Source organism: Filicampus tigris, chromosome 20, assembly GCF_054856515.1.
Source record: "Filicampus tigris isolate MCC_2025a chromosome 20, RoL_Ftig_1.0, whole genome shotgun sequence".
Taxonomy (NCBI): domain Eukaryota; kingdom Metazoa; phylum Chordata; class Actinopteri; order Syngnathiformes; family Syngnathidae; genus Filicampus; species Filicampus tigris.
This window is the reverse complement of record NC_141236.1, coordinates 5,771,001-5,787,096: the sequence shown is the minus strand read 5'-3', so window position 1 is coordinate 5,787,096 and position 16,096 is coordinate 5,771,001. Positions and strand designations below refer to the sequence as shown.

At 39.0% G+C, this 16,096-nt stretch overlaps 2 protein-coding genes across 3 annotated transcripts in view; one reads left to right on the top strand and one right to left on the bottom strand.

Annotated features, from left to right (window-relative positions):
* Positions 1-16,096, bottom strand: part of LOC147127985 (uncharacterized) — a 99,394-nt gene that overhangs the window by 2,524 nt on the left and 80,774 nt on the right. Inside the window, 20 exon segments of the mRNA XM_086019738.1 lie at positions 917-2,284; positions 2,375-2,551; positions 2,817-3,001; positions 3,107-3,241; positions 3,588-3,788; positions 3,985-4,200; positions 4,342-4,466; positions 4,690-4,751; positions 4,854-4,942; positions 5,020-5,049; positions 5,747-5,806; positions 5,947-6,108; positions 6,360-6,506; positions 11,478-11,502; positions 12,374-12,436; positions 13,090-13,220; positions 13,330-13,465; positions 14,098-14,232; positions 15,127-15,278; positions 15,388-15,531. Of these exon segments, the coding sequence (XP_085875864.1) occupies positions 917-2,284; positions 2,375-2,551; positions 2,817-3,001; positions 3,107-3,241; positions 3,588-3,788; positions 3,985-4,200; positions 4,342-4,466; positions 4,690-4,751; positions 4,854-4,942; positions 5,020-5,049; positions 5,747-5,806; positions 5,947-6,108; positions 6,360-6,506; positions 11,478-11,502; positions 12,374-12,436; positions 13,090-13,220; positions 13,330-13,465; positions 14,098-14,232; positions 15,127-15,278; positions 15,388-15,531 (3,743 nt within the window).
* hmbox1b (homeobox containing 1 b) overlaps positions 8,249-16,096 on the top strand; it is a 122,339-nt gene continuing 114,491 nt past the window's right edge. For both annotated transcript variants that reach the window (XM_086018200.1, XM_086018198.1), the window contains exons 1-2: positions 8,249-8,505; positions 8,880-9,021. The gene's annotated coding sequence lies outside the window, so the exon portion shown is untranslated. The remainder of the gene's footprint in view (positions 8,506-8,879; positions 9,022-16,096) is intronic.

The following is a 16,096-nucleotide window of genomic DNA, read 5'->3' as shown; positions in this document are numbered from 1 at the left end:
AATGCAGCACATTTTAAAACATGCAACCAGACCCACATGTGCGTATGATGACTCATTATAAATATACGACCTTGCGATGGCAATTCTGAAGTGGAACTCTACACTGCTACTTGTTTTCTTTTTCTTTTCTTTTTTTGTTTTTGGTTTTATTCTATGATTGTCTTTGCACAATTTGGGAAATCTAATTGAAAATCTTCAAGTTGGTAGTCAAGTTCTGGAAAGGTAGCCAAGATGAATAAAATGAAGCCTAATTGTATATTACATAGGCATACCAGGAAAGAGAAATTCTTACTAAAGTTGCTTGAGCATACAGTCATCAGAGGAAGTCTGAGGCACTATTTCCTGCAAATCACAGGATTTACTTCCATGTAAATCAGTTAATCTTTTTAGACTTACTTATTAGTTTGGAATAGCTCTGACTATACCTCGTTGACAAGGTGGGACTGTGGCGGCTATAATTAGGTTTGCCAGTGTGGGTCAACCAATTGGTGAGAAGTGGACTCACAGAGACACACACTCACCTTTGCATTTAATAATTTACCGTGCACACTGTAAATTTAGTAAATAGAAAAATCCAAAGGATATAATACAAATGCCAGACTAACAAATGCTCACAATCAAATTCAGTTGCACTTTGTGTTTTTGTTTCACTTTATACACTAAAGGTGACTTCCATAGCCTTGTTGCCTTAATTCAACTTTTTGCCATTACCTGGATGGCTGAGAATCTATTCATATACTAAAATTGAGTTCAAGTTGAAGCTCTGATCGAGAATGTCCACCATAGATGGGTTTGGTTAAGTTCAGTAAATATAGACACAAGACTTAAGAATAATTAGAACTAAAATTTATATGAATAAAATATGAAACGATAAACATAAAATATAAATACATACAAAGCAATATCAGAAGCTCACCTGCAGAGAATTGAAGAAGGCGAAGGCAATGTGGATTCCGAAATTAGTTGGGTCAACTAAGATTCCTACTCCAAGACTCCAAGTTATTCCAAAAAAGGGTGTTAGGATGGCTAAGCTCCTAATAATGACCACCAGGACATACTTCTCATCTTGATTTGCACCGCTTGTCATCCCCCGACTCTGCAATATTTTAACTATCACCACAATTAGGATTACAGTGTTTATAAACACGATGAGCAGTGCCGGGATCACAAATGCCAGCAGTGCTTTTGACTTTTCCCAATTGAGCCAGCAGATGACATTTTCTCGAATGTAAGCATTGTTCGGTGCAGTAACAGCTATAGTAACGACTGTGATTATCAGTGGGGCCCCGTAGCCAAGAGAGTATCCAATAGCCAACATAGTGTTTTTCGAAAGTCCTCCACCAAAGACTCTGACTGAACGGTAGAATAGCAGCAGGGCAGATGACAGCATCCAGAAAAAGAGGGCTAAGTAAAAGAAATGGATGAAAAAGGTAGCTGCAGTGCATGCATCTGGATTCTTTTTATCTCCTTCAGAGATACTTGCACCAATAATGAACCAAATGTTTGCAATCAGAAGAGACAGTGCAATGTTAACAATGGAAACATGGCGCAAGTGTGATGTGTGGCTCTTTCGAACTTTCTTCCATATAACCGCCTCAATACAGAGGCATATAACTAGGGATGCCATGGAAATACCAACGCCGATATAGGTTATGAAATCCAACACACGGCTGTTTGGAACACCGGGTGACATTAGTATTGAAAATGAGGTCAGGTGGTCACACTGACATGTGACTGTTTCATCATCTCTTTCGACGAGCTCGCAGCCTTCGTCGTCCCATCCTCCAAGACCATCGAAGAGGGAAAAGTTCCAGAACACACACTGAGGGTTTCCCAGATTATCATTTACAATCTCAAATGTGAAAGTGATATTGTCGACGATGGTGTCGGACTGAACAAGTACGACTCGCCCATTGATGACCCTGCCCGTAGCGTTGTTCTCATCTCTTGGGGGAAGTACATTATCCAAGGATTCAAAGGTTATCACAGTGAGGTTTGTTGCTCCATTAGTTTCCTGTATGTCTATCTCCACCGTCGAATTAAAATCCCCATTGAAACTGTCGATGAACATAGTTTTGTTCAAGAGAATCGAAGGCGTTTCAATGCTAAAAGAGGCATTGACGAGCCTACTTGTTATACCCTCAAGAGAAAACAACAATGAGCTGGCACTCTCATTTCTGGGAGTGGCATTTCTTGTTTCTTTAGTGACAGCTTCTAGGTTAAGAGTGTCCCAAGATTCCCTTGCCTGATCTCTACTAAGGACATCAATAACGATAAGGACATCCTAAAGTAAAAAGACAAAAAGAACTACAGTCAATACATATCTTGACATCCACTGTACATGTATTTTTAGGTGAAACACGAACACACATACCTCCATAGAGTCCTGACTTATGTCGATATTAAATGTTGTTACCAAGGTGGCTACATTGGATAGAATTCTAACGATGACTTCAATGTTGTTGGGAGATTCAGCCACTTCCTCACTCAGTTGGACCGTGGCATTGCTGAGTTCTTCCAGATATTCTGGTAATGTCCTATTATTCAAAAACTGAATTTTCAGAGGGAGGGGGGGGGAGTGTTACAATCAATATGTACTTCAAGGTTTCTACACAGAACAATGGAATAATACAACTCAGACAAATGTGTTGTCTTCCACCAAACTCAAATGTGTTGTCCATGTAAAAAAAGTGTTAATCAGTTGTGGTTTTACTGCCTTCATGGAAGTCCAGACAACTCGTTATGGAGAAATAGCTCCCATTGGGTCGCCAAATTATCCTTGTAATTTTAATTGTGTGCTAAAAAATTCATCTCACCTCAGACTCAATTAATAGTTGCGCAAATAACTGATTGGTGCAGTTGTCTTCTCGATCTTCCCATTCTCCACTTTCCCCGCAAATGGCAGTCTTCTCTCCCACTTTGTTTGTTTCACAAGAAGCTCTACCCACATCATCTAAAAATCCATTTCCAAATTCAGGATCACCTACACATGTGAATGAATCTGGAAAGACAATGCATGTTTACCTAACTGATAGAGCATGGGGGGGGGGGGGGGGGAGCTTGAACTGGAAAGTACTAAATGTGTTATCACTGGCTCAATACTTACCATTTCTGACAAACTCCAATGTTATGTTCCGTGTGAATCGAGGAAATTCAGTCACTTGACAAGTAATGTTTATTTTTCTCTTATCACAGTCTTCCTCTGTGATTGTCAAAAGATGTTGGATTTCACGGCTTGGTTCTAAACATGTACAAACAAAACCCAACACTGTGAAAGTGACAACATTCTTAATATACAGTTAAGGCAAAAAATATTCAAAAACTAAATTCTGCTTTGTGAATTTTTGAAAATGCCTTATTCGGGGAAACCAACACAAAAATTTGCAAACAGAATTGTTGTGTGACTGGTCATATTAGTTTCTCATTTCCTTGAGTTCTTTCCAGCTAAAAGTTCCCTATCCAACAGATACAAATTCACTTTTACTCTCAATTTGGCTAGGTTAACAATAATTTGGGGATACACTACAGATCTGAACAATTTTACAAATGCAAAATATCGTTGTGATGCCTTTCTATTTCACCTTTACCTGTATTTGGGATGTCTGGAAACATCACCTGGTAGGGGTCCTGTACAGAGCACAGTAGTGACACTTGCTGCCCAACCTCACACACAATAGTGTTCTGGAGGGGAACAGTGTGGATTATGGGTGTTTCCAAAAGACTGAACGTTTCATTAGAGTCCTGCTTGAAACTTGAATTCTCATCAAACAGCAGACATTCATAACGCCCTGAAATCAAATTAAGCGATATGTTATGCGGTAGAAAACAGTAAAAGGATTTCAACTAGTGGAAAGGGTTAGATTGAGTTGCGTTGCTTCGATTTGCCCTGGGAAAGATTACAAGTGTGCAGTAGTTTAGTATAAACAGTTTGTGTTTATTTTGAAAAAGCATACACGCATACACAGTGCTTTAAGTGTTTCTTACCGTTGTCAGTAAAAAAGTAGTGGGTGATCGTAAGCGTTTCCCCTCTATTAGCTCGTGAAAAGGTGTGCCGAACGTCTTCAATTATTTCAACCCCATCAAGTGTCCATGTGGTCGAGGAGATATTAAACTCGAGGTCCTCTGGCGGTGGGCCACATGTCACATTCAAACTGTCGTCGAAGAACACATTCCTTGGTTGAAATGTTAAATCTCTGCTGCCTTTGATGTAGAAAGAAATAAAAGGTGGACAATTAACACTCTGCAGAAGATTTTCCAGACAAATCGGCCTAGTGGTGCAATGACATTATGTGTGACAATGTGTCTCAGGTTGTTCCTGTGAGAACATTATTAGTTACTTACTCTCAAACCTCATGGGAAATATATTCCTCAGATCATTGAATAGTGCCGCGAGAAGTGCATCAACATCTCGGTCTTGAATTGTTGTATTTGCAGTAATTCTAAAATCAGTAATGGTGCTACCAATCCTATATAAAACATTTAAAATCAGATTAAACATTGCAGGTGAACATGAAAATTTTTTTTTTTTTCAAGAGGTCATATTCTCGAGATATAAATGCGTTTGTTATTTGAGCACACAGTGGCAGAAAAGATAGCTTATAACAGAATTATGAAACAAATGCCAAAGGGCTTGCATTGTACCGTAGGAACGGTAAGGTGAGGTAAATCATTGTAAAGAATGAAATCTACCTGAAGCCCAAAAGTTCAGCTGATTGTAGACCTGGGATATGGATCTTGGATAGTGTATCAATCTATTTGAGATCGTGAGCACATCCAACATGTGAGTTCAACAATCATACCAATAACAACAATTGCAAGCATTCTTTGAAATTATCATAAAAAACATAACTTACAGACTGTGAGCTTCTCTGGTAGACAATGTTATTTTCATCGTTGTATGATTCATCAAACTCAATCTCCAGAATGAACGATAATGACCTCTCTAAAACGCAGAAGTTACTTGTCAGTACAAATTAGTACACTGTCATTTCGAAGAGTCATTATGTGAAACGTATTTACCGTAAACTGTTGGGGTTGTTGTAGGCAAACCTGAAATGTTAATGGCAGAGTAGAGTTGAATTAGAAGAAGTTCTCAAACATTCCAATATTTTTCCGATAATCTAACTCAATTTCACTCAAATGTCTTAGCGAGAGAAAATGAAAAGTTGTCAAATATTTTGTACTTGAAACCACTTGAAATGTTCAGGATATTACGACATATCAGGTGCTGAGGTAAATTGTGTGATGGTGCTGAAGAATTTAAGATTTTGAAAACTTATTTGTAGAGCAATGTCAACTGTTTCATTTTTTTTTGTTCTTTGTTTAAAGATTGTGAAACCAGTGCCATTTTGTATTGTTTCTATCTACCTTACCTTTCATGGAGTGTTACCCTTATCTTAATGTAAATGTACTTAAAGTTAACGGGGAAGTCAACCGAAAAATTATCTTTGTAATAATATATAAAGACTGCTCATCTTAAAAAAAACAGATGACCTGTGATTGGTTGTTTCCTGAGAACCGAGCAACTGTAATGTCATTTTCAGCAAGTGACAAAATGGCCCTGTGATGGCTAAAAATGGGTGAATTTTGCTGCTATATTAATCAGAATGCCGTGTGAAATCTAGTGGAGGCGCATAGAACATATCATTGTAAAGAAAATGTTTGGGTTGACTTCCACTTTAAGATCTTAGGTGAATGGATGTAAGAGTTGAGTACTGTACTGTAATGTATGTCTCAGATACTTTACTTTCTGTTGATGGTAATATTGTTGTTGTTGAATATGGTTTTGGTGAAGTGGTTTTGATATCTGTGGAGCACAATTGAAAATCTTTCTTATTCCCAGTAAACATTTATTACATGATCATTTCAGGCTATATACTAGTGGTCTAAATGTCACATTCAAATTTTTGTTTGTATCCTGACATGAGTTTGAGTAGGTGCACTTACTTGTTTCACAATGCTGCCCATTTGAAGGAATTCCATTTATGCAGTCGCAATTCTGTGTATTGGCATTGCTACATGCACCATAGGTTTCACATACATCAAATGGCCATAGATACTCATCCTCGCAAGAACACTGCTGTTGTCCATTAAAGTCAATATAGCAGGCTGGGGGAAAAAGGAATGCCACAACTTTGACCAATACAATATCGGAAAACTTGAATACTAGAGTTCTTTCAGGTAACAGAAACCAGTAAACATAAAAAATATCACCTGTGGTCAAAATCAAATTAAAGTTAAAAATTAAGCAAATTTAATGCCACAACTTTGACTAACACAAATATATATATATATATATATATATATATATATATATATATATATATATATATATATATGAAATGAAATGAAATACTCACCTGTGGTCAAAATTAAGCTTGTCAGTATTGAATCATCTGTGATGTTGAATGGTAAAGAAGTATTTTTGAAAGTATCTCTTAGGTAAGTCATGATCTTCCTTGGCTCACCGAGGAATGTATTTATGCTGAATACAGTTTCCACTGAAGCTAAGGAGAAGCACAGGTTACATGACAACAATTTACATCAAGTGTCAAATTCATGACTTCAAAGACCATAAGGAGGAGTATACAATGTAAGGTTGTCTGCCAAAAAGATATCAAAAAATGTTCAGATAAATGTAGGGTACAGATAAAAGTGAATATAATGTGTTCTGTTACTGGACTTCTGTGCTCGTCACGGATTGACCATAACAAACACCATATTCAAACATAAGGATGTGCATATGTGCACCAGGACACCCAGGCCTTTTTGGCCGGTGGGACTCCAGAGGCAGCTGACAGGCAGTGGCTGGCCAAGCAGAACACAATTTCGGCTGACACTGAGAGAAAAACTCGGGCATGGGAGGAGGAATCTGACTTCCGAACGGCTTCGAGGAATTTCTGGTTCACCATCTGGCGTTTCAGCAGAGGGGAGCAGTGCACCATTAACACTGTGTATAGAGGAGATGGGCCGCTGCTGACCTCGACTCGGGATGTTGTGAGTTAGTGGGGAGAATACTCAGAAGACCTCCTAAATTCCACCGACATGCCTTCCTTTGAGGAAGCAGAGTCTGAGGAACTCTGAGGTGGGTTTTCCTATCTCTGTGGTTGAAGTCACAGAGGTGGTTAAAAAGTTCCTCGGTGGCAAAGCCCTAGGGGTCAATGAGATCCGCCCGGAGTTCCTAAAGGCTCTGGATGTTGTGGGGCTGTCCTGGTTGACAACTCTGCAACATCCCCTTGACATCGGGGACAGTGCCTTTGGATTGACAGACCGGGGTGGTGGTCCCCCTTTTTAAGAAGAAGGACCGGAAAGTGTGGTCCAACTACCGAGGGATCACACTCCTCAGCCTCCCTGGTAAGGTCTATTGAGGGGTGCTGGAGAGGAGACGGGAAGTCGAATCTCAGATTCAGGAGGAACAGTGTGGTTTTTGTCCCAGCCATGGGACAGTGGACCAGCTTTACAATATGTCAATATGTTAAGAATCAAGGACGTTGTGACTTTGTAAAGACTTCAAAAAGTAGGCAAAAATCACCCCTCCTTTAAAATTCAAAACAATCAATGGCCTGTGACTGAGTGTCTGTGCAAAGTGGTGTGCGGCCGCATGTGTTTGGACAAGCATTTTGAGTCAAGATAAGGGGACCACTAATACTGCCATAAAAAACATCTTTGCATTGCAACCCCCGTCTGCCTGTTGTTTGTTTGGCTAAACGGGTCTGTGTAGGCAAACCTGAAATGTGAATTGTAGAGCAAAGTTGAATTAGAAGCTTTCAAACATTCCAATACTTTTCCCTAATTTAACCTGAATTTCACTTAAATGTATCAGCAAGAATAAGAGAAAGTTGTGTGATGGTGCTGAAGAACTTAAGACATTGAAAGATTTATTTTTCGAGCAATGTTTTTTTAAATTCTCGGAAATTATTTTATTTAAATATTGTGAAAGCAGCGCATTGTTTCTATCTACCTTACACTTAATGGAGTGTTAGCTCCATCTTATTTAATTGTACATGGAGTTAAGATCTTAGGTGAATGAATATAAGAGTTATATACTGTTCAGTAGTGTAGTCTCAGATACTTTACTTTCAGTTGATGGTCATGAGCAAATACGAGACGAAATTAAATACAGTATTTAATTTCGTGGCATCGATTACCGCTCTCTAGAGCAAGTTCTCGCGCGATCCAGATAAAAAAACGCTTGGTGGCGAGTTCTCGCGCGATTTACGTCAAAGTAACGCTCGGTTAGTAGGCGGCGGGCTTTTTTTTTTTTTGGGCTGATGGTCACGGGAAAATAAGACTGCGTAAAAGTGAAGCATTAATGATCATGCTTTGCACGGGGCCTCGGAGAAAGAGAAGACGTGATATATGGACACATTTTCGCTACATTGAAGCGGAGAAAAAAAATCGTTATGCTTCATTTTAGTCGAAGGGAAGGAATGTGGGCACAAGGTAGCTGGGAAAAAAACAACAAACCTGAAGATACACGTCGCAGTTCACTTCAAAGACAACGTGGTAAGCTAACAAAAAGTTGGGTTGTGGTTGTCTATAACGTAACATTAAACCAACGGCTGTAATGCTCCAACTATAACGTTAAACCGATGCTGGCTAATACTAGCTTGTAGCATGTAGCGATGGTAGCCACAGCAATGGTGACCTGTGCAGTTTATGTTTGCTACAGGTCAAGGGGCAAGGGGCAATTCCTTTTACAGCCAACAGTCAACATAAAAAAACTAAAAAACATAAATAATCCACTCACACACAAACCATATGCAAAGTATACAGTGTTATGCCATACTATTTAAAAGGGAAATGGAAACTGGTATGAATGAGTTCTTAATGTGCATACGGTATACTGATGGTCAACAAGAAATAAATGATTCTTTCAGATACCGGCAGTGACTGGAAACCAGGGGGATAAAACCAAGGAGTTTTGTGAAAGCAGACAAGGACGATGTATATCAAATCTTCGACGTGACCCCTTTTCACCATCAAAACATACAAGGACTTGCCCTGACCACTTTTTAGCAGGTAATTTTTTTCTGTTTTCATTAGATTAACCGTTGATTGTAAATTGGAGGCAGATGTGATGCTTACCTGTTTGCATACCTATGCAAGTTTTAGTTATCATTGCTATTCAAGATGAATCCGTTATGTCGGAAAATTGTCGACGTATAAAATTGTGTATGTACAATATGGAATATTATAGAATATTTTTCGTCTGTCTTGCATACATTTTTACATGATAATCACAACACTTTAAACCTCGACTTAATGTCTGCTGAGCGATGTGTTGCAAACAAGCACATCTCTTTATTAGCCGCTAGTAAACTGAGCACTAGCTTGAAAGGCTTCGACGACGTAGAACAAGGTGAGTTTATCCGGTCACATATGAATGACATTTTACACGATTAAAGTATTGATCAATGTACTTTGTCAACCAAAAGCAAGAAACCTTTGGTGTCATGAAATGAAGATGGTTGTGTTGAGTGCAGCCAACATGTTTCACCCACCCAGACACAAAGTAATCAAAATAATCCAGGCTCTTGACTAGGAGTGTGACAATATCTCGATTATGGTGATACATCACAATATTTTGTCTTCTGATCGATTATCGATACGCCTGTGCCAAGTATCGATATTTTAAATAAATATACGGCCCCTTTAAAGGCTCCTTCAATGTTAATTGCTTATAGAGCAATTACTTGGCGGTCCGCTAGGGGCGAGCTTCACAGGAATCATCACCCAGAGCTACAAGCAAGTCAACAAGCCGCCCCTGTTAGTTTGCCTCATGTCCATACCAGCGTGGGTTTTCTACCGCCAGCAAAACTCCCCTACCCTAAGGTAAGCATAATTATTTATTTATTTATTTAGCTAGCTAGCTAGCGATTTAAAGGCTCATTAATTGCATTGTTCATGTAGTAAATTAATTTTTTTAACGATTAATATCAATTTAATTATTGGTTATAACTGATAACAAAAGTAGCAATATTTCCTGGCATAGCTAAATCAGTGTACATGTTAATGTATATTTTTAATCAAGTAAACAACACAGTTTAACTTTAATAATATTAAAGTTGTGATTACATAATACAATAATTAGAAATTTGAACGAGGTGAATCGGATGAATTATGTGGAAGTAGAAGGTGCGCCAAAAAAGTGGGAGGAATAAGATTAATAATATTAATAAAGTATAGGAATAACATATTTGTGAAGGCCTTCGCCTTCACACAATTAAACACCTTGATCTCATATTTTTTTAGCTTCATAGTTCTGTCACTGTCAATCTTCCACGAAAAGTCAAAAGAGAATACAATAGTTTGTTTTCTTATGTTTTGTTTTGTCTTCTATACATATCATCATCACTTGACCCAAGATTTAAATCTCTGCTCTTTTCCTCACCTCCAGAAGTGAAAGACATGTATGCAAAACTACTGTCAAAAGCTGTAGTACTGAAGAAGTATGCACAGGGCGGTTGGGAGCAAGCACAGGGGGAGGGGGAGGAGCTGCCTCACACTAGTGACAACAACAAGGAAGGCAGCTTTGCACAGAGCCCAGAAAGGAGAACGCCTGCTCTTGTGGACCTGCTCGGACAGACTTTCAAGAACAATGCATCTACACAGACAGACTCTTATAGAAATTGCGGAAAGAGAGAGAAGGCAATACCAATATGTTCAGTCTCTTCCACTAACGGAGGATCCACTGCAGTGGTGGAAAGATCAACAGCATGTCTACCCTCTTCTGTCCAAACTGGCACAAATGCATTTGTGTATTCCTGGGACCAGTTTGGCAGCTGAAAGAGTTTTTTCAACTACAGGTGACATTATAAATGTTCATAGAAGTATTCTCACTCCCAAACATGCTGACCAGCTGCTCTTTCTGAAGAAAAACATGGGCATACCTGTGTAACATGGACATGCTTTTTCCCTTTAAATGTGCAGGTAAAGGCATTGCAGTATAATTTAAACTTTACAGCAATGTTACAAAGAAATTGTCACTGTTCATAAACAGAAAAGAAATGGGTATGTTACTGAAATGTTGCACTACATTAGTGTTTAAGATGCAAATTTGATTGCAGAAATGTTGCAATAATAAAGAGTCTCTGTTTAGAAGGCGTATTTGTTTACAAAAATTCACACTTGAATTTAATTGTTTTAAAAAATTAAATTGAAAAATCTTTTTCTCTTGAAAAGTTGTATAATATATTATCGTCGGTTGATTTCATTATTGACATATCGATAATCGCTGTATCATCATATCGTGAGATAATCATTATCATGAGCCTTTAAGGCATATCGCATCGTGAGGTACCCAGAGGTTCCCTACCAAAGACTAATAACAGTGAAATGTTAAGACATAAGTAAAAGATCGATCACTGCTGTTAACTTGACTCAGGTATTAAACCGTGCAATATCTGTTGATGCAACTTTAGTCCTTCAAACTGTTTTTCTCAAATATGACTTGTTCACTAATCTTTATACAATACCTTTTGTTGGTGGTGGACATAGGCCGATAGCTGTGGAGCAAATTAGGGGGAAACAGTTATGGAATAATCAATAAAGGGGGGAAACAATCCTATTCTGTCCATCCATCTAATATCCACTGTGTTTGTGCTCACTGGTGTCACAGATGAGTTGGAGCTTATCTCAGCTGTTTTTGGGCAAGAGGTGACACAAACCCTGGACTTTTCATCAGCCATTCACTGGTTAGAAAATGCTTATAATCTTAATGAAAAATTAGTCAAGTGATATTTAAATAAAAATATAGGTAAATGGAAAAAAAAGCCATGGCAAATCTAACCAATTCCAAAGTAATGAATACATAAAAGTCTACGTTTTTCGGACTATGTCTCACAGCTGGTCCGGAACCACCTCTGCGAAATTGGAGTGGTCGGAGACGGCAAAGTCTGGGCATCCCTTTTGAAATGCTGGTCCCTCGACCCGGATGAGCTTGAGAAAGTGGATGGATGGACACTAGCTATGCTAGACTTTATATACTTTCCTTTCAATTCTTTCCCAAGAGCTACACTTACTTGAGATTGGTTTACAGGACTCTCCAAATGGAGGGATTCCATATATGCAGTCACAGGTTTTTGCACTGGCATCGCTGCATGCACCATACGTGTCACAGATGTCACATGACCAAGTAAAGGAATCTTCACACTGACATTCAGATCCTCCAGTAGAGTTTAGATGGCAGCCTAAAAAGCGATATTAGTTACAAAGTATTAAGGACCTGTTTTAAAACATCAAATTAAAACGTCTTGTAACAATTGTCCAGGAGCCCAAACATATGACAGATCTTCTCACCTGTCGACAAATTCCAACTTTTCAGTGTTAAATCATCTGCTATCTCTAATGGTACTGCAACATCAGCTACAGCGTCCCTCAGTGCATTCATGATCTCTGATGGGTCAGTTCTGGTTGGAGTGTCCACCGCGAGGACAATATCCACTGAAGCGGAAGAGCATCAGAGGGAACAAAAGAAAATGATACACCAAATGCAGTCTACTATCCTCCTTCACATATTAAAAATAGTTCCAAAGATCTCAGATCCTAAATTAAGAAAATAAGATTCATTCAAAGCTGATCTGCGTGAACACACCCTATATAGTCAAATCACAGTGAAATGTTAAGACAAGAGTAAAGCATTGATCACTGCTGTTAACTTGATTCCGATATTAAACCGTTTAGTATCTGTCGATGCAATGTTAGTCCTTCAAACTGTTTTTCTCAAGAATGACTTTTTCATGACGCCATGGAACAGTTATCACAAATCTTTATACAATACCTTCTGTTGGTGGTGGACATGGGCCGATAGCTGTGGAGCAAATTAGGGGGAAACAGTTATGTATTAATCAATAAAAGGGGAAACAATGTCCTCATCATTCTGTCCATCCATCTAATTTCCACTTTTTGTGCTCACTGGTGTCACAGATGAGCTGGAGCTTATCTCAGCTGTTTTTCGATCAGGATGAGCTTGAGAAAGTGGATGGATGGACACTAGCTATGCTAGACTTTGTATACTTTCCTTTCAATTCTTTCCCAAGAGCTACACTTACTTGAGATTGGTTTACAGGACTCTCCAAATGGAGGGATTCCATATATGCAGTCACAGGTTTTTGCACTGGCATCGCTGCATGCACCATACGTGTCACAGATGTCACATGACCAAGTAAAGGAATCTTCACACTGACATTCAGATCCTCCAGTAGAGTTTAGATGGCAGCCTATAAAGCGATATTAGTGACAAAGTATTAAGGACCTGTTTTAAAACATCAAATTAAAACGTCTTGTAACAATTGTCCAGGAGCCCAAACATATGACAGATCTTCTCACCTGTCGACAAATTCCAACTTTTCAGTGTTAAATCATCTGCTATCTCTAATGGTAATGCAACATCAGCTACAGCGTCCCTCAGTGCATTCATGATCTCTGATGGGTCAGTTCTGGTTGGAGTGTCCACCGCGAGGACAATATCCACTGAAGCGGAAGAGCATCAGAGGGAACAAAAGAAAATGATACACCAAATGCAGTCTACTATCCTCCTTCACATATTAAAAATAGTTCCAAAGATCTCAGATCCTAAATTAAGAAAATAAGATTTATTCAAAGCTGATCTGCGTGAACACACCCTATATAGTCTAATCACAGTGAAATGTTAATACAAGAGTAAAGCATTGATCACTGCTGTTAACGTGATTCCGATATTAAACCGTTTAGTATCTGTCGATGCAACGTTAGTCCTTCAAACTGTTTTTCTCAAGAATGACTTTTTCATGACGCCATGGAACAGTTATCACAAATCTTTATACAATACCTTCTGTTGGTGGTGGACATGGGCCGATAGCTGTGGAGCAAATTAGGGGGAAACAGTTATGTATTAATCAATAAAAGGGGAAACAATGTCCTTATCATTCTGTCCATCCATCTAATTTCCACTTTTTGTGCTCACTGGTGTCACAGATGAGCTGGAGCTTATCTCAGCTGTTCTTCGACCCGGATGAGCTTGAGAAAGTGGACGGATGGACACTAGCTATGCTAGACTTTATATACTTTCCTTTCAATTCTTTCCCAAGAGCTACACTTACTTGAGATTGGTTTACAGGACTCTCCAAATGGAGGGATTCCATATATGCAGTCACAGGTTTTTGCACTGGCATCGCTGCATGCACCATACGTGTCACAGATGTCACATGACCAAGTAAAGGAATCTTCACACTGACATTCAGATCCTCCAGTAGAGTTTAGATGGCAGCCTAAAAAGCGATATTAGTGACAAAGTATTAAGGACCTGTTTTAAAACATCAAATTAAAACGTCTTGTAACAATTGTCCAGGAGCCCAAACATATGACAGATCTTCTCACCTGTCGACAAATTCCAACTTTTCAGTGTTAAATCATCTGCTATCTCTAATGGTAATGCAACATCAGCTACAGCGTCCCTCAGTGCATTCATGATCTCTGATGGGTCAGTTCTGGTTGGAGTGTCCACCGCGAGGACAATATCCACTGAAGCGGAAGAGCATCAGAGGGAACAAAAGAAAATGATACACCAAATGCAGTCTACTATCCTCCTTCACATATTAAAAATAGTTCCAAAGATCTCAGATCCTAAATTAAGAAAATAAGATTCATTCAAAGCTGATCTGCGTGAACACACCCTATATAGTCTAATCACAGTGAAATGTTAAGACAAGAGTAAAGCATTGATCACTGCTGTTAACGTGATTCCGATATTAAACCCTTTAGTATCTGTCGATGCAACGTTAGTCCTTCAAACTGTTTTTCTCAAGAATGACTTTTTCATGACGCCATGGAACAGTTATCACAAATCTTTATACAATACCTTCTGTTGGTGGTGGACATGGGCCGATAGCTGTGGAGCAAATTAGGGGGAAACAGTTATGTATTAATCAATAAAAGGGGAAACAATGTCCTCATCATTCTGTCCATGCATCTAATTTCCACTTTTTGTGCTCACTGGTGTCACAGATGAGCTGGAGCTTATCTCAGCTGTTCTTCGACCCGGATGAGCTTGAGAAAGTGGACGGATGGACACTAGCTATGCTAGACTTTATATACTTTCCTTTCAATTCTTTCCCAAGAGCTACACTTACTTGAGATTGGTTTACAGGACTCTCCAAATGGAGGGATTCCATATATGCAGTCACAGGTTTTTGCACTGGCATCGCTGCATGCACCATACGTGTCACAGATGTCACATGACCAAGTAAAGGAATCTTCACACTGACATTCAGATCCTCCAGTAGAGTTTAGATGGCAGCCTAAAAAGCGATATTAGTGACAAAGTATTAAGGACCTGTTTTAAAACATCAAATTAAAACGTCTTGTAACAATTGTCCAGGAGCCCAAACATATGACAGATCTTCTCACCTGTCGACAAATTCCAACTTTTCAGTGTTAAATCATCTGCTATCTCTAATGGTAATGCAACATCAGCTACAGCGTCCCTCAGTGCATTCATGATCTCTGATGGGTCAGTTCTGGTTGGAGTGTCCACCGCGAGGACAATATCCACTGAAGCGGAAGAGCATCAGAGGGAACAAAAGAAAATGATACACCAAATGCAGTCCACTATCCTCCTTCACATATTAAAAATAGTTCCAAAGATCTCAGATCCTAAATGAAGGAAATAAGATTTATTCAAAGCTGAACTGCGTGAACACACCCTATATAGTCTAATCACAGTGAAATGTTAAGACAAGAGTAAAGCATTGATCACTGCTGTTAACTTGATTCCGATATTGAACCGTTTAGTATCTGTCGATGCAACGTTAGTCCTTCAAACTGTTTTTCTCAAGAATGACTTTTTCGTGACACCATGGAACAGTTATCACAAATCTTTATACAATACCTTCTGTTGGTGGTGGACATGGGCCGATAGCTGTGGAGCAAATTAGGGGGAAACAGTTATGTATTAATCAACAAAAGGGGAAACAATGTCGTCATCATTTTGTCCATCCATCTAATTTCCACTTTTTGTGCTCACTGGTGTCACAGATGAGCTTGAGCTTATCTCAGCTGTTTTTCGATCATGATGAGCTTGAGAAAGTGGATGGATGGACACTATCTATGCTAGACT